This window comes from Centroberyx gerrardi, chromosome 24, assembly GCF_048128805.1.
Source record: "Centroberyx gerrardi isolate f3 chromosome 24, fCenGer3.hap1.cur.20231027, whole genome shotgun sequence".
Taxonomy (NCBI): Eukaryota; Metazoa; Chordata; class Actinopteri; order Beryciformes; family Berycidae; genus Centroberyx; species Centroberyx gerrardi.
In genome coordinates, this window is record NC_136020.1 from 15812897 (window position 1) to 15840568 (window position 27672).

At 42.0% G+C, this 27672-nt stretch overlaps 2 protein-coding genes across 2 annotated transcripts; one reads left to right on the top strand and one right to left on the bottom strand.

Moving 5' to 3' along the window:
* Positions 1-6918: 6918 nt before the first annotated feature.
* On the top strand, positions 6919-13716 carry wnt7ba (wingless-type MMTV integration site family, member 7Ba). The gene is made up of 4 exons (XM_071924472.1): positions 6919-7001; positions 8466-8692; positions 11577-11848; positions 13237-13716. The coding sequence occupies exons 1-4, from the start codon at positions 6919-6921 to the stop codon at positions 13714-13716; spliced, it is 1062 nt and encodes a 353-aa protein (XP_071780573.1).
* A 2143-nt stretch (positions 13717-15859) lies between these two features.
* Positions 15860-26877, bottom strand: atxn10 (ataxin 10). The gene is made up of 11 exons (XM_071924468.2): positions 26744-26877; positions 25703-25879; positions 24747-24832; positions 24539-24635; positions 23784-23948; positions 23496-23576; positions 23041-23197; positions 22332-22440; positions 21659-21843; positions 19167-19230; positions 15860-18121 (listed from the first exon to the last, which is right to left on the bottom strand). The coding sequence occupies exons 1-11, from the start codon at positions 26872-26874 to the stop codon at positions 17937-17939; spliced, it is 1437 nt and encodes a 478-aa protein (XP_071780569.1). The 5' UTR covers positions 26875-26877; the 3' UTR covers positions 15860-17936.
* Between the last annotated feature and the right edge of the window lie 795 nt (positions 26878-27672).

Genomic DNA, 27672 nt, shown 5'->3' on the forward strand with positions numbered 1-27672 from the left:
CTTTAACTTGAGCACACAGTAAACAATTCCTGGCAGCTTTGGTTGATGTGGCCATAAAGTAAAAAAAAAAGGTCATTTTAATTTCTGTAGTTGCAGGGTTTTGGATACACAAATAAAGATATGATGAAAGAGTCGCAAAAGAAGAGCAATGAGCGTAATTATATTCTAATTTCAGGTTCACTAAAAGCGTAGATATTCTGAGAGAAAAATACGTGTGCTGTGTTTTATATAGACAACTGCGACGGTTCAATTTTGAAATTTTCAATGGTAGGAACCAAGATGGTGGAACCACTGGGCGCCTTGATCCGGGGGTTTGACGGGCTGCTGTACAGCTTCGCCTCCTGCACTTTGAAACATGGGAGGAAAGAGCCCCCTTCAGGATCTCTACAGTACTCACTTTGCACTAACTACAGCCTCTGCTGCTGAGAACGCAGACACAGTAACGTTACACACAACTAAACTCACTTTAGGTTGAATATTTCATCATCTACAGAAACTGAAATAAATGGAATTCAGGAAGAGGAATTCTCTCAGTTTAAATTCATGTTTCTGAGAATTAAACACTGAACTGAATGATAATAATGCAGCCTGATGATAAAATTTCTGTATACTATTTAAAAAGTATGTGATGTTAGTTTCTTTTGAGCATATTACAGCTTTTAATGCCGTGCCATAAAAAACGAAATGTTGGTCTAAAGAGAACAGGCTCAGCCCAAACCAAAAAGGCCTGATCAGTCAGACTGAGACCTTCTCTGGAGCTTTGTCTCCCTCTGCAGGTTCAGCCGAGTACAAACAGAAGCTGGAGGCGCTCAATTCAAAGTACAAAGAACGACAAAGTGAGGCGCGAAAGGCTCAAAAACTGGGGGGAAAAAAAGTTAAATGACATTCAAAACAGAATCAGGAACAAATAAAAAAAAAAGAGTATCATCCGTCACCGACTCGTTCAGCGGTTCTCAACCTCAATCGAAGCCAAAGAGTCTGCAGGTTTTCATTCCAACCAAACAGCTGATTTCTCCAAGCAGCTGATTAGCACCTTGAACCAGAGAGGCAGAACTAATTAGTGAGATGAACTGGTGTAGTGTTTGATTGGAATGAAAATCTGCATACTTTTGGGCCTCGATGGCACATGGTTTCGAACCACTGGAGCGTTTATCACTGCAGACCAGAACCACTTCCTGATCCATAAGAACTTTGGAAAATACACAGAAGATTTGGGATGTGTAACAAAGACGACTTACATGCAAATGAATTACATGCAAATAAGCAGCTTGTTTTGCTTTGTTAGTTTCTCCTGGTCATCTTTTTAACTGTCTTGTCTGAAGATGCCATGTATCTGTTTTCCAAATAAATCACACAGATATGAAAACAGCAGGGTTTTTTTTTTTTTTTTTTTGGTGTTTTCATTTTTGGCTTTGTTAGTTTCTCATGGTCTTCTTTTTGTCTTGTCTGGTGATGCCGTGTATCCATTCTCCAACATCTGCAACATGTTTACAACTCCAAAACAGTATCTGTACACCAAAAACATAAATCCTGTTTACATAAAAGGGATAATTTTCGAAGACATTTATGTGCCCTACATTGTTGAAAACATGCTGTTTTTTTGCCCTGCCTTCATCTGCTCTCAAAAAGGTTCAAGATGCTTCAAGGACAATAATTGCTCAAAAGTGGATTTGCGTTGTTGTTCCTCAACATGGAAACAATTTCCCCCTGTCAGCTTTTAGGATTTCAGGGATGCTCTGAACAGTGTAAATTAGATTTGATTACAAAGTAGTTTCGCTTGGCTGCGTCATAAACACTCTCTAGCATGTCCACCCCTGGGGTAGTTTTGCTTTTCATCTTTAATACTCCATAATCCCATTGGAGTGCAGGGGGCAATATTCATTTCCCCAACCACACTCAGATTCCTCGCGCATTCCAGCATGCGTTTTCCCCCATTACACATATAAGCACCATGTGTTTGTCTTGCCATATTACGGTCTAAACAACGCCTCTGACATTGTGGTAAAGCTTGAAAGCCAGTTGAGCTGTGTGTAGCTGTGTGCCAACATCCTTCACTGCGCCCATATGCACTTGCCTGACCTAAAGGAATTAAATCCATCGGGGAGGGGGGCTGAGGCGCACGCCATGTACACACCCCGCTCTCTCTCTCTCCTGTCTCACTCGCAACTGTCCACCATCTAATGAAGTGAAAATGGCGTAAAATGTGATACTTTATTGATCCCCAAAGGGAAATTCTCTGTTTGCTTCTCCCTCTTCCACAGAGAGGTCAGAGGTCGGGCTACAGACCTGGAGTTGGTAGGGATTCAGTGTGTTGCTCAAGGACACTTCAGCAGGGAGGACGCCTGTCAAAAGTGTCCCTCCTCCTTCCTTTAGATTCAAAATAACCTTCAAATACTGTTAAAACATAACCTTAAAATTACATTCACAGACTGTTAATGAAGCTGAATGTGGCTTTTCTTGCCTTGCACTTTCAACTGTAATCTACAGTCCATTTCTTTCTGGTCTTTGCACTGGGCTGTTTCATGAATGACAAATGATCTTATTTTAGGGATTCTGATGCTTATACGTACGTTTTTTATCTACAGTGTTTGTTCCATGTCGTTTTTTACCCTTGTGTTTACCTGACTGCATAACCAATTTCCCTTTGGGACAATAAATATATTGAACTACTGAACCTGAACTATTCTACGGAGAAGAATGCCACCTATGATGAATTACCCGATGTTTGCTATTTTGATCAACATTAGCCGTTTCCTAGGCAACCACTCAGGGACCCTTCTTAGAATTGTGGGCCCCAGGACAAGATGGGCCCAAAAGCCCACAGGACTATAAGAGAGCAGCATTAATCTCGACTTTTTGGGCCCCCGTCCAGCTTGAGGCCCCCTCTGAATCACTGCTCCCCCTCTGTCTCCACCCCTGTCATCATCCTGTGGTCCGACTGTCATACCTGAAGTGGCGACCTTGTCCAGATACGATGATATCTACTTTTCTGTCAAAACTCAACTGTCCCGACAGAAAAAAAGAAGCAAAAGTCACATTATTTTTATAGCCATTGTCATCGCTGATCTGATGTCCTGTTCAATAGCGCAGATAAGACAGAATTCCAGCAGAGTCCCAAACTTCGGCGTCTCCCTCTTCACCTCATCTTCTGCACACAAAAAATATGAAAAGAAACAGATATCACTGTGTCAGCGCCAAGACAGTGAGTGCACACTGCTTAAGTGCTATCTTGGCTTTGGAAATTGTGGTCAGGAGGATTATTTGACAGAGTGAGAGGGGGAGAGGGAGGGAGAGAGAAAGAGACACAGAGAGAGAGTGAAAGACACACTCACACACACACACACACACACACACACACACACATGTACACACCATGATTTTCTGGTGTCTGAGTGTTCTGCCTCTGCTGACCCGGTGCCAGAGACATTATCTGCGAGTTGTCCACTGGAATGGCCGTAGATTTGGAGTTGAGTTCTTGTGACAAGGGTTTTATCCAGACGGAGGCTCGGATCCAGCCTGTATCAGCTCTAGACAGTCCAATTTATTGGCAGAGCTGCGTCTCATACTGTACAGGCTGCATCTGACTGCGGCTACGGTTACACACAATCTGAGTGGGCGTGGGGAACGGTCCAATCTTATAACAGTATAAAGAATGAACGGTATTTATTCTTTCACGCTCCGAAACACTGGGTAGCTCGCATAATGCTTTGTTTGTGGGCATCAGGATTCAACTATACGAATGTTGTCAATCAAGGACTTAGCTTGCCTACTATCCTTTGAAAAGCAGCATATTTGTCTTAATTTTATGCCATCAATCATTTTCTAAGAGTAGGTCTCACTTTTTTTCAAATGGTAGCTTTCTCATTTTGCAACAAAATGACTCATATAATGTCTCAGTGGTTATTCATTCGGCTCAAGCGAAGCTACATAAATAAATGGGTATTTCTACTTCAATCTTCGGTCTCCAAAATGTCAACAACAAGCTCAGAGACAGCGTACTTTGCCCCCTGTCCCCGGGGTGAAGCAGACCTATAAAAACGCCTCATCCTTTGAAGGTCCCGTGGATTTGAACAGGACCGTCCACACCCGTTGTACTTTTTTACTCGCCCTAAAATTCCACAGCAAACAGGCCGCTGTTTGCCGGGACCGTCTTTAAAAGGGGCAGACAGTAAATACTCCTGTCGTGGTTTCTCCTTAACAAGTGTTCACAGCATTTTGCAACATGTTGAGTATTTGTCCTCGCTCATGTTCCCACCTGATTACAGCCGGCCACTTCAAAGACAAGTCTCATGAGATTCAACATGAGAAGGGTTTTGCTCCAAAATGAGATAGCCACCATTTGAAAAATGTGACATCTACTCTTAGAAAATGATTGATTACAAAAAAAATTAAAGTAATTATGGTTAATAGGCAACATACATCCTTGGTTTACAAAATGATAACCCCTTTATAGACTGGATCCTCTGTGTTTTAGAAGTATTGAATGATAAACTTCAACTTCTTTTCCAAAAGTGATACACAATTCTCCCTTGTGTATCAAGAGAAAGAACTTGATAACTTGTCCAAAACTGAATCTGTACTACCTACTGTGTACTGCAGCAACAATATTTAGCCTGACTGATATATGATGATGAAGTTTTCCTTCTTGCTACCACATGAGGGCGTATTGTTGGAGAAGCACCAGCACACTGTCTGAACCAAAAGAACACAGAGAGAATGATCAGCTGAATGTCTGAACCCAGAGGACTCAGTGTCAGCAAGCATCCTCCCTGCTGAAGTGTCCTTGAAGACACTGAATCCCTACCAGCGCCAAAGGTGCTGTTCTGTAGCCTGACCCTGACCTCTGACCTCTCTGTGGAGTCCAGCAAATGAAGAGAGAATAATCCCTTCAGCAATAAAGTATAACATTACAGAAGTGTCACATCATGGTGTCTAGCAGGTTTTCAAGATGCTGTTACAGATCCTGCGTGTTCTGAAAAGACATTCTTATAAAGTGAGATTTCAAAGTGCCTCTGTGCTCTTCACATTTATCTCACAATGATCTGTAGTCCGTTAGATACAGAGTTTCAATGCTTTGCTTTGATTTTAATTCCTAAAAAGCCCTATTCACACTAAGTATACCGTATTCCCTCATTTCACTCTTAATAGCAAAATCAAATGAAAAGAGTGAGTGAAAGAGTTTTGGGGCTATGTGTGAAGTGATATAATACATCATGTATTTTTTTCTGATGAAGTGCCATAGGCTTGTTCTTTGTCACAGACAAATCTGATGATGTGGACAGAAGAGTGACGTAGGCCCTATAAATGTCATACTGCATGTTAAGTCCCCCTAAAGCTGAGTATTGGGCGGCAAGGTGTCCAAGTGGTTGGGAGACTTTCTTGTAACCAGAAGGTCACAGGTTCAATCCCCACAACAGGTAATTTATCCATCAGTAGCTGTGTGTCCTGCTGAAATGTCCACTGACACTGAAGCCCTTCCTGCTCACTCACTCTGATCAGTCCAATAAATACCTAAAATTTAAATGTAAGCACTGATAATACATCTCATGCATTTATAATTTTCTGTTTTGTGATCAACTCCACCACAATGCATCATAAGGCATTAACAAAAATGAGATGCCAGATTGCAGAGAGAGAGAGAAACACACAGAGAGAAAGAGAGAGAGAGAGAGAGAGAGAGAGAGAGAGAGAGAGAGAGAGAGAGAGAGAGAGAGAGAGAATTCAAACTCTCTCATGTGATAGTAAGTCATGCACTAATAATATTAAGAGTTTCGTTCCAAAATGAGATATCCACCATTTGAAAAAAATTACACCCACTCTCCCACATTGAATGCTGGCATGAAAGTTAAGCACACTGCGGGTTAGTATTGAAGTTAGGAGTCATCTTGAAACATTTGCTAATAAAATACTTCATTTTTTAACGACAGAATTTATGTTTTTCAAATACTGGCCAATGAATTTCAGGTAGTGATGTTTTTCCTAAATGGAAGTACAGCGTTTTGAAACCCTTAAAAGGAAAGGGTTTCATTCCACATTAGTTGGTCAGTTAGGTTTATATACTGTAATTATGAGAGAGAGAGAGAGAGAGAGAGAGAGAGAGAGAGAGAGATGATAGTGACTTAACTGGAGATGCATTGCGTATGAATCTATGTATTGTCCATAGCATTGCATATAAACATAATTATCATATGAACAAAAAATTAGTTCCTTACTGAATTTGCCTATTGTTTATTGTACCATAATCATCTGTATTGTAGCTTATTTTATCCTGCACTACTGTAATATGCTTTGGCAACAGTCAGTACTGAGTCATGCCAATAAAGTTTTCTCTGAATCTGAGAGAGAGAGAGAGAGAGAGAGAGAGAGAGAGAGAGAGAGAGAGAGAGAGAGAGAGAGAGGGAGAGAGGGAGAGGGAGAGGGGTTATATCGGAGCTTTTGGGGGGTGGGGATGGGGTGCAGACTCATCCATGTACCCACGCTGGGGTTGGGTGGACCGGGAGAGGCCACTGTCTCCCACCCTGCCAATGACAGCACAGTCTCACTTTTGGAGACGAGAGCTGCGCATATCTGACATCCGGAACCCACCCCAACACCCCCTCCACCCCCCACCTCTCTCTCCCTCTCTCTCTCTCTCCCTCCCCAGCTCTCTATCAGCCCAGGTGGCAGACCACACTTTGGCCGAGAGATGAAGCCTCCTCTTGTCTCCAACACATGGACAGGGGAGCTTGGAGCTGCTGCAGCGCACCGCCGCTCCACCGACTGAACACACCGACTCTCAACAGCGCAAAGGAGAGACGGCACTACTGCGACAAACTCCTGGACTAAAAAAAAAGGATATATTTGTTTATTCCGCATCTTCTTTTTTTCTTCTTTTTCAAAACGCAAGACAGCAGAGTCCGCTGTGTTCAATGCGCAACCATGCTCATCATCTCGTCTCGCAGTGCGCTGCTGTCCGTCTACTACCCACAGATCTTCCTCATCCTCACCAGCGGTAGCTACCTGTAGGTCTCTTATAAACCCACTTGTTCCATTTAAACAGAGTCAGCTGGATTTATAGGTCGTATAATGCAGGCAATCAGTTGTGGCTTATGCGCGAACTGGCCAATTACGCACCTGAAAATTGGATGCTTAAGCTGGATCACGCGTAGAAAGCATGACTGGTTTTTGCAGGTGCTTATTACTACGAGAGAAAACGCTCCACATGATTTTTACAGTTTAAGAAGTACATTTTCCGAGTTGCTAAATGGAGTAAATGATCATAGGAAGGTGTTCTTTAAGTTTTTTCCTTAAGTTTTTAAGTTGTTAAGAGTGTTGTAGAGAGTGTATTTTAGAAAATGCCTGGCCAAATATAACTTGGAACATCCAGAAATATCAACCAAAAATTGGGAAAGTGGATTGGAAATGCATGAGTTGTACCGTTCAATCAATTTCATTTTATTCCACAACAGAATTATACCACACTCATTCTACCCTTTCCATAATTTGGACTGATATGTCCTTTATTCATTCAATGTGTCGTAAATCGACTTATTATAAAGAGATGACGGAATGAATGAAGTTAGTATTTAATCTACATGATGATTTTACGTGTTCCATAGGCTGTATTATGTGCGCAACTGATGAGATAACCTGATTTTATGGATTTACGCATTACAACGGAACTACTTTGTCACAGGCGCACCTCGTCAGACAAGAGCCATAATTGGAAAGTAGCATATGGAAAAGAGTAATATTGGCCTACATCATGCTCTGTGTCCGTAGGCGCAGACCTATGTAATGAGCTCTTTCTTATGACATTAAAAGACCCGGGCCCTCACAAAGAGAATGATTGCTGCACCATACATGCCTCTCATTCATAACAAGGGCAGGTCCTGAAACCTAAAATAGCTGTGGTGGTTCATGTTTTCTGTAAGAGAGAGAGAGGGGGAGAGGCATACAGAAAATGAATTGGATTTGGACCAATTTCCTAAGTTAACTATTGTTCTCTGTCATGCCTCCATGAAGGTCCATTAGATTGCACATGGTGTGATTAAAGTTGCAGATTCTGCTCTCTTCTCCTCATGGGTCCTATGTTTGATTTGGTTCCATTTTTCCTTCAGATCTATAGACTGGATACTGTGATGAAAAAACCCACAAGATTTAATAGAAACTATACTGATTTAAATTCTGTAGGTGGACAACAATCTAATACTTATTTTTTGACCAATCAGTAGTGATGTTGCAACAAGGGCCCAGAGTTCAATCCATGTCAAAATTTGCCTCTCCTTGTCCCTCTATTTCACATCAAATTGTGTATTCCATCTCAAGTATAATTTTTGTATCTCTATCTCTTCCTATCTCTCCTTGCTTTTCCAGATAGTAGTCCACCTACAGTTTCTTGTAAAAACTCTCTACATAATCCTCCTTTTCGTGTTTATACCCATCTGGGATGTCCCTCTGATCTCTCCCTGTCTCTCTCTGCCTAGGGCACTGTCCTCTGTGGTCGCTCTGGGTGCTAACATCATCTGCAACAAGATACCGGGGCTGGCCCCCCGTCAGAGAGCCCTCTGCCAGAGTCGCCCCGACGCCATCATTGTCATCGGCGAAGGCGCCCAGTTGGGCATCAACGAGTGTCAGTACCAGTTCCGCTACGGCCGGTGGAACTGCTCAGCCCTGGGCGAGAGGACTGTCTTCGGACAAGAGCTGAGAGTAGGTCAGTCTGTTTGCCCCTGGCTGTCAAAACTGGAGGAGAGTGGGCAGTCCACTCACTTGTAGTGTTTTCATTCTTAATTTAGACAGTGAGAAAGAAGCGAAGTAGACCAAGTTAGGGAGATACAGGAAAGAGAAAGCTGTGGTGGGTTGGACCCTATGGCCAGAGGGGGCACACACGTGGTTCAACAGGCAGGGGACTTAACCACACAACTATCTCTGGGCCAAAACTCAGATTTTTACTTTTGTTTAACATCAGCTTGAGAAAACCCCAGGATTGTATTTGGCAAGCGTGTCAGAATAGTGAGTCTAACATCAGTTTTGCTCCTCAGATCATAATAAATTAGATAAGCGGAGATCTAAGATTAGCACTAATGTACTGGAGGCTTGACGGATACATGTTACATGTGATCAGGGTGACACAAAGCCCCCTCTGGTGTGCTTAAATCTCTCTGTGGGTGTGTCAACATGTATTTTAACTGGCCTAACCAAACCAAACCGAGCTGTGCCAGGCCTGATTTCCCATTGACTAGTCGGTGGAACTGTGCTATGTGAACAGGATTCATGTGGACCAGCACAGTTCAGGTGCCGTTCAGCTCTGTGGTATGAAAGCAGCCTGTCTTAAAGAGTCTTTTCATATTGTTCTCAAACCTCCTGTAACTGTGGTCAATGGCATGAGAAAGAGCTGCTCAGCTCGGCTCAGCATAGCTCGACTTAGTGGCATGAAATTGCCTCCTAGATGGGTGGCGAAACTTTTATTGAAAGCATTTCTGGTCGGTCTCCCACAAGCAATAACCACAATGAAATCTCTGCCTCCATTAGACACTAACACGAACAACTGAAACTCGAGGCCTGCTGGTGTCCTGAAGGAGTTTCAATCTGTAACTGGCTGTGCGTGACGTCATTGTAGACTGTGTTTGCAACACCCACTGTCACAGCAAAGCAGTCCTAAATGGAGTGTGAAGACTCCCTCAGGAAGCATGAATGTCCTCATAAGAAGACGGTCGAAAGCCTATCTGGGTGTGCCATCTTCTGAGAGCCTGTAGATCAAACCTAAGTGATCTGTAAACACAGAAACACACACATGTCCCTGGTTTTAGTCAACATTCCTCCCAGTTTTATTTCTCACAGAAGCCTGTTCACTTCTAATGTGAACCTCTTATATAAATTGTATTTTACTCCGAAATGTTTTGTTGCGGTCTTGCTGTGGGTTTGGATCCGTGTTTAATCTAGCAGCTCTGGGAGCAATCACTTTCTTCTACACGGGAGACAGGCAGACAGACGTCTGGATCCCTTTATTTCTTTTGTCAGAGGAAATGTCTCTATTCTCTCGCGGCGTGTTAAAGGGCTAATAGAGACACTTTGGACCCAGCTTTGTTCCCCATCTCCTCTAAATGTAGTCAATTTGAGCTAACCAGAACTTTCTGGAGGAAATCTTATTGGATCTGATATAAAAACGACCTAATTATACAGTAGTAACTGACAGTGTAAAAACACTGATATTGAGCATCTCAGATTTTCTTGCTTCTTGGCTGAATCCTCCGTAAGATGATGTTGATTGGTCATTGTTTCCCCTTTTTTATTTCTGTGCCCATTTTTAAAAATGGAAACTTAAGCCAGGGCCATACCCCCTCTTGTGTCTCTACCATCCATACCACTTCGTTTGATTGACCTGCCGGGCCTGTGAACTCATTAAGCATTGAGAAAGACCAGAGAGATTCATTCTAACCACTAATTGAAGTCAGCTACAGCAGCTGGATGGCAACAATGGAACCCTGCATGCATTGCTGTACAATCAAAACAAATCACAGTGCAAGGAGATGGCTGTTTGGCTATTGCACAGGCCTGATGCCTTGAGAAACGCTCACCATACAATATATCTGAATGGGTCATGGATTTAGCCTGATGAGAGAAGACTTCAGAGTTTGTTATGAGTTATGGACCAGGGGAACCGCAGGCCCAATGGCTTCTCAGAGTGAGTTTGTCAGGTTGGAAGAGAGCCATCAGAATCGCCTCCACCAGAGACGCCATGCATTAATACTCTGGGCTGTTGAGAAGAACCGAGGCCCAGCATTATCCTGATTGGAGAGGGGGGATATCCTATTACGCAGACCAATTGTAATGCCAATAAATTCATTTCCTGTCCATGCCATAAATATAAATGTGTTTATTCTTAAGTTCAAATGGTGACACGTAAAGCTCGGAAATGGGAACATCTCGGTCAAGCCTGGCCACAGATTATTTCAACATTCAACACAGCAGTATCACTTGCAATAATGATGTGGACTGCCTAGCCTAAGACAGAGACAGAATGACACCTAAGCTGCGTGAGAAGCTCCATTGATGAAAAACATTATGGCTCAGCAGTACTCTGAGTGCCGACTCAGACAAGACTCCTCTAGTCAACCAGTAGATGTCACTTGTGTTTTCTCCCTTGGTCTCTAGCTCCTGACGAAGGAAAAGACTCTTGTAGTCCTCACCATACTGCTTTTCTCTTTAACAGTGACTGACTACGGAAGTGGAGCACATATCTGGAGCAAGGCACAAAGTCAAAATCCATAGACTTTGTATTTTTATTAACAGATAGCCACTGCAGCTCCCTACAGTCCATTACTCATCAGTAGCCCTACACATATCCCTTTGTGTGGGTATTTTTGAAGGCTCATATTCAAAATCTACACATATTTAGTCAGCTAATGTATATCAACCCTACATTATTAGGCAATTCACCATACTTCACAATTTCATTTGTCTAGATGACACAGTGAAGTACATAGGGAAAAATGTGGCAGTATAGCAAGACCGGGATTCGTACACAGGCCCTGTCAAACAAACACACTAGTCCAACTTATACCAAACGTATTCATATTCTGCTCTATTCTCTTTAGGTAGCAGGGAGGCAGCGTTCACTTATGCCATCACCGCAGCCGGAGTCGCCCACGCAGTGACCGCCGCTTGTAGCCAAGGCAACTTGAGCCAGTGTGGCTGTGACCGGGAAAAGCAGGGCTACCATGATCAGGAGGAAGGCTGGAAGTGGGGTGGCTGCTCCGCTGATGTGAAGTACGGTGTGGAGTTCTCCCGGCGCTTTGTAGACGCCCGTGAGATCAAGAAAAACGCCCGCCGGCTGATGAACCTGCACAATAATGAAGCAGGGCGAAAGGTAACCTGATGACTCATGCAAAATCACTCTGACCAGATTTAGGACAAATTACCATTTTATAAATTGATTTAATTCCTTTTCTGGGTTCAATTGATCTCGAGGAACCAGCTGGATTGCCCCAAAAATGTCTGGTAATATTGCAGACAGACTAATGCAAAGTGAGTGAAAAGATCAATACCATAACTTACTCTGGTCTATAGGCATAAGGTTATAGAATGAAGAAATTAAATTGGCTATGATTTTAACTTATATTTTGTGTAAGAAGAACTAATGTCTTCTTTTAAAACAAATATTAGCATTGCATACAATGGGGTCAATAAATCAATTTCTTAGATGTATGGGCCATGGATTAGCTCTAAATAGTACGATAATGAGAAGTTCTGGAGGGAAGATCATTGATGAACTAAATGAAGTCCTGCACACCAGAGGTTTTCAATGCATGTGCACGTGTGAACAGGCGCGTGAGTGTGAGGAATGCAAGACCGGGCAGACGCAGCTGCCAAATGGAGTTGTGCCATAGCCCTACAGTCCATTCATTGAATTACCAAGCATTAAGTCAGGATACAGGATATTATTGCAAGTCTCTCTCTCTTCCTTTCTCAGTGGCAGCACCAAAAACCATGCTTCTGCACCACTGCACACACTGAACCAACCAAAATCGGGAGCCAATTCCCCCAAAACCTGATAGCCGTGCAGTGGAAGACAGATACAGTTGCTGATTTGATAATACTGGTCCTCTGGTCAGACAAGTTACAAGATCTTCTGATTATGCGCTTGGCCACTCAAAAATCATTCTGCTTTTCAAGTCTCTGATAATGACAATGATAGTGCATCTACTATCAAAATCTGAAGGTAATTTTATTTCAAACATCAAAGTCGGTTACAATGTAAAATCAGACGTGTGGGGCAAACAGTCACGTCTCAATTTTGTCAGCTGAATATATTTGTATGGCATCACAATATAAATGTAGTTTTAACCACAGTGTAACTTTATACATGTATGGTTGCACAACAGCTCTGGTCAGTTTCCCTGTCCATTATGCGGTCTGAAGAAAGGTAACGTTAATTAGAGACTGCAGCCTTAGGCTATGAGTTATTTTCCCTTGGTTTTTTGACATGAAGTTGGCACACTGGTTGGTGTAGTGAAAGTTATTCCTTATTGCAGTAGTCCATGGAAAAGTCTAAGCTACCAAAAAAAAGACTTGAGATTAGGAGGCTACGCCATTGCTATTAACCCCTTTCAAATTCAAGGCATGGATCTATGAATTCAAAATTGCCATGTACATGATCTTCATAACCATCTATTGTGATCACACAGATTTGGATTTTAGCGCTTCTTAAGCATCCAGCTTGTACAGACCTAACGCTCTGCCTCTCTGTGTGGTCAGATCCTTGAGGAGAGGATGAAACTGGAGTGCAAGTGTCACGGCGTGTCCGGCTCCTGTACCACCAAGACCTGCTGGACCACCCTGCCAAAGTTCAGAGAGATTGGTTACCTGCTGAAGGAACGCTACGGTGAAGCAGTCCAAGTGGAGCCGGTCCGGGCCTCGCGGCTCCGCCAGCCTTCCTTCCTGCGTCTCAAAGAGGCTCGGGGCTACCAGAAACCCACGGACACAGACCTGGTGTACCTGGAGCGCTCGCCCAACTACTGCGAGGAGGACACAGCCACGGGTAGCACAGGGACGCGGGGCAGGCTGTGCAACGGCACCTCGCCCCACACGGACGGCTGCAACCTGATGTGCTGCGGCCGGGGCCACAACACGCACCAGTACACGCGAGTCTGGCAGTGCAACTGCAAGTTCCAGTGGTGCTGCTTTGTCAAGTGCAACACCTGCAGCGAGAAATCGGAAGTGTTCACTTGCAAGTAGGGAACGAGGAAGTGGGGAGGCTGGGGAAAAGGGACAAGGGACGAAGGTAAGGCCATGAGAGTGGATATGAGGAAGTGGAATTCGAAGACTTGGAAATATTGATTCATCATTTTGCACATTTTGACATCCTATTTGGAATTCTTTTGAAGAAAAAAAAGACATGAAATGTGATATGGAGTTTGGAAAGAATATTTGAAAAATAGACATGAACATTTGAGAAACGTGTTTTCTTGCGTGCCGATAGAAAACTGTGGCGTGACACAAACATGTTGCAGGGTATGTATGAAGTGCAAGGATTGGTCGTTCACTTTTTGTCTCCAACAAAGCAAATATTTGGAAGAAATCAACTGCCTAGACATCATGCCAAGATGTTGGTTACAGTCTTCAAAAGACGCCGCTCACAAGAGTAGAAACAAGGTCTCGTAGTGGATCTATGGAATGAGTACTATCTTAACATCATAACTGGAAAAATGGTACAAGAGTGAAGTGCCTGTTGACTGCCATGTAAGAGGACAAGAGGAAAGTCAAGCTTCAGTGGCTTCTGCTGAGGATTGTAAAGTGGCAGTGGAAAACCTTTAACTGTACGCTCACACTGTATTCTGTTTGAACACTGAAAATAAAAAAAATTATTTATGTAAACATATCTTTCAAACTTAAGTCTTATAGTATGGATAGCAAGTTCAGTTGTTAACGTTTTTTTTTTCTCCCTCATGATCTTCGATTGCTACTGATAAATTTCAAGCTGGGAGTGTCTGATTTTTACAGTCGTGTGGCATTGCATTTGAGCCACTGAACAAAACGCTTTTGCAAAATCTGCTATTTTCATTTTCATCTATTATCAATTGTCAGTGGCATGTTAAGCTATAGATTAGTTCTCTATTATTTTGCACTCACAGAGTCACATATCTTTCTCTTTTTCATGGGACATTAGAACATCAACAAGTTGTGGGTTGTATTGGTGAGTGCTGCGCTGACATATCCCCCATGGACATTTCCCCGCTGGGCCCATACCCTTTGTTATGCCGAGAACCAAAGAGGCACAGAATACTCACATACTATTTTAGGCCTCAAACTTGTCGGTTTGAACAGCGCTATCCAGCCTGACCGTGTTCATTGTTTTGTTTTCGGGGGGCTCTTGACTTATGAGAAAAGCATGTAAGCCTCATTGGAACGCCATAGAGGTGCAATCAGGTTCAGATACATCGAACATTCCCATGAACGCCGGAGACGTGGAATTCCACATCGCGGCCTGTGCTTACACAAGGCCTTCCAGCGCGGTTTAGGCCTGCCTGGGTGGATGGCATGTGCCCTAACCACACTGATGGGGGTATGAGAGGGTCAAAGGCCACAAAGCTATTTTTGGACAGCACCCTTTATGTATTCAGATATGTTTATTTAGGCTTTATATAACTTACAAAACAATTTGAAGAGTATATTTTTATATGAGGAACATATGGCACTTTATGTCATTTATAGTTGGAAAGGACAGTCACTATTTACAATCGTTTTCTTTTGTCATTGTATTCAGATTTGAGAGCCACAAATTATTTTGAATTTCTGTCTCTGATCAAAGTTTCTAAATTGTACATAATACATGTGTTCTATAGAAGTAGCCCACATTTTGTCCATCTCAATACGATCCTTTACAATTCAAAGTAGCCCAGAAAGTGCTTGGTGATACATCAAGTGTTGGAAAGTCTTGAAAATTTTGTGGCGACTATGTAAAGTAATTGAGTAAATAAATGGATGCTATAGGTAGATAATGCATTGGATGTTTCAGCAAACAACTAATGTGCATCTTCAGATTGTGAGGATTTTAGTGTTTCCAGTTGTCATATTAGTGGTTTCAGCAACTACGAGTAATTCATTGCTTTCTAAAAGCATAGTCCTACCTTGGAATACAGCTGTAACTAAAGGTTTCTTCATTAATTAAATTTCATGCTGGTTTAGCAGTGCTGAAGTGGTCATCTCTTTTGTGACACAACCAAACTCTGCATTACTTACAAACACAGACAGTTGTATTTTTTTTCTTTTTTCACCAATAAAATCTGAGCATCCTTTTAGTGCTTCTTGAGTTTTATGTCACGTCTGGCCTTTACTTATGAAAGATCATTACAAGACAGAAACACCGTTTGTCACACAGTAAGACTTTATTCAGCGGAATATAAACATGTTCTGTTCCAAACATGAGGCATATGCTGTACACCTTGACAAAAGTTTTTGCTGAAGGTGAATGTTAACCAAAAAGGCACACATACGATATAGTAGAGGCCTGCGGTATAAAATGCTGATATGGGAAACAGAAGCATCTATGGCCTTGACCGATGTGGTACTGATGTGTTAGGAGGTGAATAGACGGCCGCGGCCATGCCACCTCATTCAGCCCGGCTGACTCTCACTGGCTCTTTCCTGTGGGGCTGAAAAGCATTGCAGCCAGCCAGTCGAGCGCAAGTAACAGCCTGTTTTGTTAGTTGTCTGAAATCCTGGGGACCGGAACCGCGTAAGCTCCCTTCACTATACTGCCGGATTGAGGGGAGAGTCCAGCCGATTGTTTCAATACATTTTGTCATTAAAAATCAGAGGCAGAGCAAACAGGGTGGAGCGGGGTGTGGGCGGGCCGGTAAAGCGCGGCATTGTTGAGGTGTCAGGACCGTTCAGCTTATCCAGCAATGGGAGGAGGGAGGGATGTCATTCTGCAAACTAATGCTTCTGGTCTGATTCACTCTCTCACTCATTCACCCACTCATCGGACACTCGCTGTCGCTACGCACTCATCCGTCGTCTACTGATCCAGAGTCACAATCTAGAGAGCGAGCGCACATGCACACACACACACACACAAAACGCACACAGAGCTGCTGCTAAATCGAAGGTATTTAAATCTCTCTAAATCTCTAAAAGTCTATGCAGCTTGGTTTACCTGGAATATAGTTTGCTTGGAGTGAAGAGACATGGGATGCTCCAAAGACAAGTGGTCTAAGGTGCATACCATAAACTCAATGTTGTGAGTTTGCTCTCTCATGCCTTTCATGTCTGTCAACAGTACTTATCTACAGTACTGTGCAATAAGGCAGAGACGCAAGAGGAAGACTAAAAGTACACTACACTATTTTGACTATAAAACGTTTCACTGTAATATATAACCTTAATACGATGAAGCATTGCAAAAGCAAGCAGGAATATGGTGAAAAGCTCATATTTCGAGCATTGTTTTCAAATGAAAACACATGCACAGTGTCAGCAATACTTTTAGTATTGCATTTTCCACTTTCAAAGTAGTTATAGTTAAGTTATGCTTAGCTTACAGTTAAGTCTGTTTAGATAGTCATTCACAAAGAAGTTTTATGGGAAAAAAGTATGTTAGTATGAGAAAAAAAAAGAAATATACCCGAAGCCTTCATACCTCTGGCAAAGGCAACACCATGTAATTAGGTGTGTGTGTGTATGTGTGTGTGTGTGTGTGTGTGTGTGTGTGTGTGTGTGTGTGTGTGTGTGTGAGAGAGAGAGAGAGAGGGGCGGAGGGGGGGAGGGGGTCTGATTACATCATGTTTTGGTAATTCTCTGTTTCACTGGTTACTGCAGAAGTCGCTGTGAGTCTGCGATTAAACCCAAACCCCTGCTGGTAACACCGGTGTTTCTGAGAGGTGAAAAGCCAGGACACTGTGGAGCTCTTTGTCTCTGGATTAGACCACAATCCACCAGCTTCACCAAAAGGTACCAGCATGGGCTCCCCTTTCTCACAGACTCTTCATTTCCCAGACTTAGGTTAAGACAAAACATCAGCTCCTGACCTATTGACCCCTGCTTTTATACCAGGGGTAAACCATGGGCGCTTTGTGTACTGAGAATACCTTAAGCCCCATTTGAGTGCTAGCATAACTTAGGTAGAAAAGTCAGTTAAACTCACTCCTGCGGTAGAAATATGATCCTTCATCTCATTCAAAACCACTTTTCAATTGGCTCTATCGGCAGTGTGACTGTCAATCATTCTGGACAGGCACAAAACTCACGGGTTTGATAACGGAGGAGAGATTCACCCTGAGGCAAAGCTTAAGTATTAGCTGGCGTGAATGAAACCTGTAGCACGACTATGAGTACATGTGTGCACATGCATATGCAAGCGCATATATGTACTTTATTTCTTTCTAAATAAATACAGAACATGAAAACCTGCTTGGGGGTTCAGGGCCTCCTCTCTCCTAGCTGCTCCTACTAGGTTTTTAAGTGTCCTTCTTCACAGGTTTGAGCAGCAGGCTGCCGTCTCGCTCCTCCACCTGGAAGCCCAATTCCCTGAGGGCGGAGTAGTCGGCGGTGCCGCGGCTCTCCAGCGCAGCCACCAGCTCCTGGTTCTCCTTGTTGTGTTCCAGAAGGTTCCTGATGGCGAAGATGGCCCACTGGCTGATGACTAGAGAGGACGCAAACGTTAAGGATAGCAGCAGGTGACAGACGGAGACAATGTAAGAATTTCAATTCTGGAGAATCAAATTGAAACAAATGGAAGATTTAAAAACACTGTTCTTTCTGGTATTTTTGCAAAAGTCTACTTTTTCATGTTTGACTAGATTGTGTGTGGTCTGAACGATAAATCGACTAGTCGGTGTATACTAAATGCCAAAATTCAGTGTAAGCTTATTGGGCTATGGGCCAAATAACTTAAAACAAAATAGCTAATAACTAATATTAACCATTGAAAACAGGCATGAACTGTGCGTTTTGACAAAAATTTAGATTTGAACAAATGCAAACGTGCAAAGATTAGAAAGTAAAAAAAAAAAAAAGCTAATAATATCATCATCATCAACATCGCTGCACATCCTCACGAATGACTAGGCGATTGTTTTGGCACATCACTATTATTTTTGTTTTATTTGATAATAAAGACAAGAAAAATAGAAAGGGGAAGAGAAATATAAGATAATCAACACAGGCGACAAGTTTTGGATGTCTAACTAAGGATGTCAAACTCATGAGTGCATGGTATGCGCCTGAGGTCACTGAGTAAACGGATGGCCCCACACACTCATGCTCTTTTATATTTTACAAAGTAAAGAAGAGAAAAAATAGGTTTCAGTCAATTGACTTTCATGGACAGGGCATGTTCATTCTAAAATATGCAGGGAGGGGGTTTTGTGTTGTGATACAACACATTTACAACTCACACCCTGTGTGTGTGTGTGTGTGTGTGTGTGTGTGTGTGTGTGTGTGTTAGGGCATGGAGACACAGGCAGGCTCAGACTAATGACCCAGTGAAAAGATAACCTGGCACGATGCCCTCACTTTGGCCAGCTAATGCAGACCGGTAGCAGGATTAGGGGGTTGAGGATGAGACTGGCGGTGGGGGCTAAACTAAGATGGTGATGATGATGATACAGATATACTTGAGATATACATAAACACAGTTAATCTGCATTTGTACTTCCAAATCATCAACTACTGCTAACAAAGGATACAAGGGTTATTGCTGTCTATGTTGCAGTTGTCCAAGATGAGGGGGATGCCTTCCAGTTCTCTCACCTGAGGAGAGGAAAGAAGTTCATTAAGATGTGGAAGAGTGGACTGGCATATATGGGTCACATTTCTCTATGCTCACTTTGCTATCCATTTGTGCAGGGTATCATTGAAAATATATATTTACTTGTGATACCAGTTACAATACTTGAATTTAACTTAAAAAACACTTTTTTCAACATATTTCTTTGCTGAATGAAAGCCCATTTTATTGTCATTTCATGCTGTGATGAGGTAAATTATTCTCTGAGTAACATCTATATATTTGCTTTTCTAAATAGACTGCACCATGTATCAGGCCATTCAATATTGATTTTCTTGATAAAATGTCCTTAGGCTAATATAAAAAAAATATTTTAACATTTTTTGACAGCATTCCATGCCCTACAATCGATATTGACACCAAAATTAAGTATGGCACCAATGGGTATTGTTCTCAATAAAAAAAGGTTCTTAATCAAAACTATTAAATTGAATTCTAACAGAGAAGGGTTACAATGAATTGTAACATACGGTCACACAGTGTAGTCTCACACTGACTTTTTCAAAGTGCAGAGAAAGTCAGTACAAATATATATAAATGCAATGGATATATAATGCCTGAAAACGTGAATTATGGTAAGTACGATTTAAGTGGTTTTCAAGATTCAAGACTAAGGGGAATACATTAAAGTGTTGTGCTACAGCCAAAGTGTCTACACGAAAAAACAACATGGAGTCAACATGAGTGTCCCTGTCCTCAGGAGAGCCTCACTTCATGGAAAAGCAGCTATGTGGTTGTGGGTTGGTCTATGGCCGTCACAACAGGGTGATCTGCTCTGTATCACGTGTCTAATTCTATAGGCTTAATTATTGTCTAGGCTTGCCTTCTGCGGTTACCCTCCAAACATATTGGTAGGAGCACCAGAACAAGAGGAAGTGCTGAGTTTCAGAAAATGGAAATGTCGTTTAAACTGTCAAAGAAACAAAGTCGCTGACGAGCACAGGCACCCAATTCTGCATTTTCCACTTTCAAAATTATTGTCTGAAGTTGCTTACATTATGTCCAAACCCATAAAGAGATGAATAACAAGGGACTGGACCCCGACTTCAACCCTGCACACGCAACTCAATGTTTTGCATGCACGTCTTAAATTACAATCTGTCCCAAAGGTGAACAGAATGACATTGGTTTACTGGAAGAGATCTTATGTGAAAACAGATATGGGGTGATTTCTGACCACTGACAGACCACAGATCAGTGTCCGTAAATATTATGGCGGGGCCAGCCGAGGGTGGCCATCCCACAAGCATTCCACAGATCTGTTTTTATTAAGTGAGATTGAGTCTATATTGAGCCACTGATACATGCTGTCTAAAGCCAGTTTCTTCCCATCCCCTTTATTATCTATCTGTGTTTTATGTTACGGTGAGAGATGATGACAGATGGCGATGGGGAGAAACTGATACTATCACCAATTGGGGGGAATGAGCGAGGAAATTTTTCTCATTTCAATGTAAAACCAACAAGTTGCTGTGTTGCAAGCACACGTGCACTTGCAGGCACGGGTATATACACACACACACACACACACTCCTGCTCCATTAAGACCCACTAGCACTTCTCAGTTGTGCCTCAGGAAATCCAGAAGCTGTGAAAAGTAAATTGTGTGCTTTAATACAACAGCTCATCACTAGGGCCTCCCTGACCTCTCACACTTGGTCTTACTGACCTTTGACCCTATTGTGTCAGGCTGATGAAGGGTGCTCACTAAATCTTAAGAGGCCCTAGATCTAATCAAAAGGAGGGATCCCAACAGGTTAGAAAAGAGGATTACAAAAGGGTAAAAGTAAGCAAGAGGAATCTGGGAATCTTCGATGGGGGATTTTAGATGCAACCAGATTCTAGTCTGTCCAATTCAGGGATCCTAGTCATTTTCCATTTCCAAATTCCACACTTTTTCCAAACCTTAAATTCTTGACAGAATTCAAAGATTTCAGTTGTGACACATGCCGACAGTGCCAGGGCATATCACAGTACGGCTGAAAATTGTTCTTCACTGCCATTTCTCAGTATGTGAAATGGCAGTGGGTTTACAGCCGCAAAAAAGCTGATTTCATGTGTGTTTCTGGACCAAACAACAATACTTCCAATAATTCCAAACTTTTACAGAATTTTTGGCAATACCTAAATGTTTAAAACATGATGATTATCAAATGAATTTTTCATACTTCTTCAAACTTTCAGTCAAATGTGTTCAACATCTTGCAGAATGCATGAACCTTTTCATTCATTCTTCTTCCGTTTTTCCATCGTTTGTGATGTATCGTGATGCAGCATCAACCTAATTATAAGGTGGGTTTATGACGTTGGTAATTAAATGTATTAATCCATTCATTCATCTGTTCATTCATCCATCCACCCACCCCCCTACCCACCCAATCCAATCCAAACCTTGTTCTGGTTGTTGCCGTTGCTGTGGCAGAGGTTTCCTATCAGTCTGATGAGGTGGGCCTTGAAGCTGATGGAGGGAGAAGAGGAGGAACAGTCTTCGCCGGGGCTGAAGGAGGAGAAATTCTGAGCAGTACTGAAGACATTCTTACTGGCCTTCCCTAAGGCATGGACCTGCTCCAGGAGCTCTGGAGAGAAAATGTAAAGGAGTCAGACGTTTTATTTACACCAAGCTTAAGGTCAACCCGCTACAGCAAACAACTCAAATGGTGTTGGAATTTTCTGTTTGATTTCCGGTCCATTACATTCATGTTACATTTACTATAGTTATATTTTCAGTTTGTGCCCAAGTAAGTGATTTGTTCACAACAAAATCCTATTCTGGGTTTTTTTGACGTCTTCAAATGTGTGCAAACCTGTTGACACATTGGAAACAAAAAAACGACATATATTACTGGACACTAATTATTCTAACAAATAGAGAACAGTTTCTCATCTCTTATACCATAAAGATGATTAGAAATATAACTCAAAATAATGAAAATTAAAAATACATATACATATTTAATAATTTATCATTTGCCACAAATATTTTGGGAGGACCAAATTTGGCCCACAGGCTCCAGTTTTGGCAGCCCTGTTCACAAGCTCTGTGTGAGTCTGTGTTTGTATTTACCAACGGTGGTGGTGAGGAGCTCAGGATGGTCCTGCAGGAACATGAACTGGCTCTGGTCTGAGGTCATCTCACAGAGCACGTCCAGCAGACTGATCACTGTCAGCGCCTCCTGCAGGACACACAGGGGATTACAACCAACAGGTGTCCATCTTATTAAAAAGATGGGATGTGTTGTCGGGTAACCAGATGTCCTTGGCAGTGCTGGGCTCAGCTCATTTTCTATTTGGCCAATTCAGGAAGTGGAGTTTCTTATAAAACTAAAAACTGAGAAAAGCTCCTCAAAAGGTTCATATAGCTTAAATCACAGTCCTCATATATCTGTTATGGTAAATGTGGGAAAATGGTAAATATACAAATTTACCAGTAAATGTGCACATTTACAAGGTGTGACTCTGTTGATAGCCTATGAATTCAACGTAGATGTAGTTTGGGCAAGAAATTGATGGCTGATTGATTTTACATTTTAGTCCTGCGGCTACACTCGTTTCCATCCATAGGTAAAGAGATGTGGATGCACAAAACATGCCTGCCTTTCGATTAAATTCTTTAATTGTGATTTTAAAGAATCTACTGTAAATAAACTCCATGAGGCTAAAACCTGATTATAGGGCTCTACTACAACAAATACTGTGATAATCCTCAAAAACGCACTCCTCTGTGTTTCTGAGGACTGTGGAAGCTACACAGATCAGAGCTTTAGTAGTTGTACCTCATCACTGGAAGCAGAACCAGAGGCGAGCGTCAGCACGGCTCCGCAACCCTTCTGGAAGCAACAGGCCAGGAAACGAGCCACGCTGGGGGGGATGCCGCTGTCCTCCGAGTCCCCCTCTCCTAGCTGGGCTGACAGCAGCTCTAGCAGAGTAACTCTGAAATACACACACACACCTATACTAAACTACACGTTTAAGTACTATCAGCATTACTTCTTTTCCGGCTGCTAGAAATAACTCATTGCTTTAACAGAGCATGGAGGAGGATAGTTTCAGACTGAAATCAATGGTCTGCATTCAGTAAAGTCATTTCTCAGAGCTTTAATGGACTGTCTGTGTCAGCTGATCAGTTTCTGTGTAATGCAAGACACAAGTCTATCGACAAGGTAATCAATCACAATGACATTTAGTATTGAACCCTGTGGATTCCTCTGTAGCTCCACAGAGGTATTACCTCTCCAGATGAGACATCCCTGAGTACATGTTCTCCACCAGAGCTGAGGACTTGAGGAAGTGCTGGGTCGCAATCAAAACCCTGTAAAAAAACAACAACAAAAAAACAAGAACTTTACTAACAATTCAAGCCATAGATATTAAAATACATCCTGAAGTAGTAGATAATTCCTTTGAAGGATACACACAGCTGTAGATACTTTGCACATACAATCTCGTAGACCTTTTTCTCCGTTATTTCTGCAAATACACACACACCACATACACCAACACACACACACAAACTTACGTCCAGTCCAGGTCGGGTTGGGTCCTGCAGAGCTCCATCACTTTGAGCGCTAGGTGGATGTTGTTTGGCTCAGCCAGCTGTTCCACCTTGGCTTCATCCAGACAGGTGTGAAGCACCATGGAGGCGTAGCTCACCGTTTTCTCATCATCAACGCTAAGCAGCTGCCTGTACACACATGCTAGGTTAACTTACTGTGAGGACGGATGTTTAGCTAGTAGCTACCTGGGTCTGTAATAAAGCTTTGAGGAATAAAAGCACTGATGCAGACATTGTACGACCAAATAAACTTAACTTAAGGGCTAATCTGGTCTCACATCTACGTTGTTTTAAGATAGAATGTGCATACACATTAAATGTATCTGTGTGGAGTGATTTGTACAGTCTTTGTGTGTCAGTACGTACTGTGAAACTCTGTACATTTAATTTTAAATTGATTCTCAAAGTCTACTTGATGGACAGGGGCCCTGGTGTGAATAGCTAGCCATGTAAAGAGTTTAAATTCACTTATATATATATATATATATATATACACATATATATACATATATATATATATATATATATATATATATATATATATATATATATATATATATATATATATGATGAATGAAAACTCTCTGAATTTTTACTGATTTCACAATGCTGCATTTCTGAAGTAGCTGTGTAACAACTTTGTAGCAGCATTGTATACTGTGTTAAAAACATAGATGAGGTTTCTCAAAGCAACTGTGACACACAAGTACAAAACTTACAGGAGAGGATCTGGAAAGCTCAGCTGCCAAATGTCATCTTTGCACTCTTGGTTTCCCACAGCTAAGTTTCCAAGGAACTGGATCCCACAGCGAAGAGCTGGACCGGGGCGGATGGGTAGGATTCAGAAGAAATAGGTTATTATTAAATAGGACGGCTATGCAGGTCAGCTCATTTCATTAGGGACTGATGAGCTAATTAAAGACTTACGTTCAAATATGCCGTCTCTGCTCTCCAAATTTATGGTCTGAAGCAGGTTCAGGATTTTAAGGGAAACGTCTATGAAACCAAGCTCCCTAGATGAAAGAAAAGAGCATTATTTTCTCACCTTCTTATGTTTAGTTGCATCTTTGCATGTTATCTTGATTTCTTTGCTTGTTTCTTTTGGCAAAAATTATTTTGATGGTATTTCGGCTTTATTGGATAGTCCACAGTGGAAAGAAACAGGAAAGATGGGAGAGAGACAGGGATGACATGCAACAAAGGTCCCAGACTAGTTAGGGTTAGGTTTCTTTACGTACGACTTGGCGCATTCCCCAGTTGTTTCCTTTTTGTCTTTTTTAAGGTAATATATATGCCCCTTGGAGTTTTTACCTTTCATGCACAAATTAGATTTTTCCCCTCTTTCTGTGTTTTATCATTTCACTCGTGAGTTTCATAATTTTATGATTAAACATGCTAAAATATACGATGTTAGACCTGCATTCCTGTACTTTGACAAATATACTCAGTTAGGCTACTCTATAAGCTTGTGGTGAAGTTTAATGGAAAAATCCACCGTAAAACACTTTAACGCTGGCTAAACATAGACAAAGTGACATCATGTTGAGACATTTCCAGCACGGATACAATGGAGTTTGAGAGCAGAAACATTTTCAGCTTTCTAAAAAAAAAACAGTAAACATCAGGTTTTGGTGTCAGTCCCTCAGAATCAAAGAGCAAGAGCTTCTTTATAGACTCACCATTTTGCACCAACATTCAAGAATTGTACAGGAAGAAGCCCGTTGTAGAAGAGGCAGAGAAACCAATTTCTCCACCAACAGTAGCCTCAATAGACCAGAATGCAATGTAGCCACAAGACATGTATACATGCTGCGTATATTATTATCTACATTTTTTGTACTATCTGTCTAACATTGCACTGTAACTGAAATCCACCGTGTTACCTGAGCAGCCCCTGGTTGCGTGCGCTCTGGACGCAGGCGTTCCTCTGGCCCCTGAAGCACTCGGCAGCCATCTGAAGCTGCAGACCATCATCCTCTGCAGCGGCAGACTGCAGCTCCTCACACAGCCCCGACAAGACCTTCAGGAGGCTGCAGAACGCCTCCTCCTCCACAGCATCTCTGGGAGAACAAGGCATGTTAAGAGATGTGTTTCATAGTCACGGTGAATGAATAGATGACTGAACACCCGGCCAAGGTTTCTGCCATTTTTTTTATTCCTAATAAGGTTTTCTTGGGAGTTCCTTGTCTTCACTGAGGGTCTAAGGTTGGTGGTGCTGGTTAGGCTAGGCTAGGTAGGCCTGTTATGTCTTTTCAACATGCTATTTTGTGACTGATTGGTGATTAGTTAGATCTAGGTAGGCTTGTTCTCTGCAAAGTCCTTTGAGACATGCTTGTGATGAGGGCCTATGTCAATAAATGAACTTCACTTGAATAAAAGAGTGATGGATGGATAGTGAATCATAAGGACTTTAGTAATAAAAACCGTTGTTTTTTTTCTTTTTTGCTGTAACTATGTTACAAAATAACACTACTGAATATCATAACAACAGAGAAGGTTACATGGATAGGTTTATGCGCTGGAAAACACCAAACACTGGAGATGTGAGCTTTAAATTAATTATGATGTGTAATGTGAGAAGGTTTCTCTGTAGTGCGGTCAAGTCACCGTTACTGCTGATATCTGTCCTTCAAGAGCCTGTCATGCCCAACTACCAGTATCATCTAAAGTTAAACAGCCAGGAAAGTGAAAATAATTAAATGTAACCGGCTAGCTGGCTGCCTAAACTTGCCAACTAACTGTTGTGCGACTAATGTGCGACGCTAAAATAACTGGATAAACGGAATTAAACAGTCGATGCAGCAGGACGTTCACATTTGACAAAAGCTACCGTTAGTCAGTTGATTTAAGCTAGTTTAGCAGGTAGCGTTAAACTAAAAACCTGGGTTTCTGGTTGAAAAGGCAACAAACAACTTTATCCGCACCTGTATTCCTGATCCCGTAACGCAGTTGTAAACGTTTTTAAAACCTGTAAATGATTAGGGCAGTATTCTTCATTCAAAATGCCAGTGATAGATGCTGAAATGTCCATCGCGCTGTCGGTGGAAGCTGCCATGTTTGTCTGCCTCATTCAGGTGGGCGGGTCTTCCGGGTGGTTTTCTAGCACGCTATTGGTTCAATCCAAGATCAGGGCGGAGGCAGAACATGTGTTGCTTTGTTTTCATTTCACCTATTTGTCTGTTTTCACACTTTCTCAAGTTATGCTTGCTCAAATTTGATGTTTTCAAACTTATGCAACCATCTAAAAATTGCACTATAGCTACGAAAACATCACATCCCCCATTAACCAATATGCATGAACTAATGTAACTAATAAACTCACTTTTACTGTATGGCCTTTCAGTGTGTTTGATGTGTTTTTTTGTAATGTGCTTGGTTTTTTTTGTCTGTTTAGATTGTTTTTGTTGTTATTTTTTTCCTTTCAACCTTGTGAAGTTTTTTGTAACAAAGTGTTTTGTGTTCAAGGCCCTGCATAAATGAATCTGACTTTACTACTTTACTTGCTATTTGGGTGAGCACCTATACAGAAATCCAGTTTAGTTGTAAGAGGGGAGGGGTAAGAGTGGTTATGTCACTGGGGTTATCAAGTGGGCAGCTCCCATCACAGATGTTTTGTTGAATTAAGCCCACAATACTTAAACTTCATCTACACTACCCTGCACCCACATTTACAACTAATTCACAAAATTACACCCAGTAATCTCTAACCTAGAAGTTATGTTATTGCAGCTCTCATGCGCTACAACTGCTTCCACTTGACTACACTCACACATCTGAAATCCATTTACATAAAGCAATGTTTAAAAGTCTGAAGATCAATTGATCTTCCTTCAAGCCAGACAAGTTGTGGGAC

Excerpts from the sequence above, each read along its gene's own strand:
- wnt7ba (XM_071924472.1), top strand. The coding sequence starts at position 6,919 with ATGCTCATCATCTCGTCTCGCAGTGCGCTGCTGTCCGTCTACTACCCA. Across the intron at positions 7,002-8,465 it reads CTCACCAGCGGTAGCTACCT|GGCACTGTCCTCTGTGGTCG; the intron begins GTAGGTCTCTTA and ends CTCTCTGCCTAG. Across the intron at positions 11,849-13,236 it reads ATAATGAAGCAGGGCGAAAG|ATCCTTGAGGAGAGGATGAA; the intron begins GTAACCTGATGA and ends CTGTGTGGTCAG.
- atxn10 (XM_071924468.2), bottom strand. The coding sequence starts at position 26,874 with ATGGCAGCTTCCACCGACAGCGCGATGGACATTTCAGCATCTATCACT. Across the intron at positions 25,880-26,743 it reads TTACGGGATCAGGAATACAG|AGATGCTGTGGAGGAGGAGG; the intron begins GTGCGGATAAAG and ends TTGTTCTCCCAG. Across the intron at positions 23,949-24,538 it reads AGCTTTCCAGATCCTCTCCT|GCAGCTGCTTAGCGTTGATG; the intron begins GTAAGTTTTGTA and ends ATGTGTGTACAG.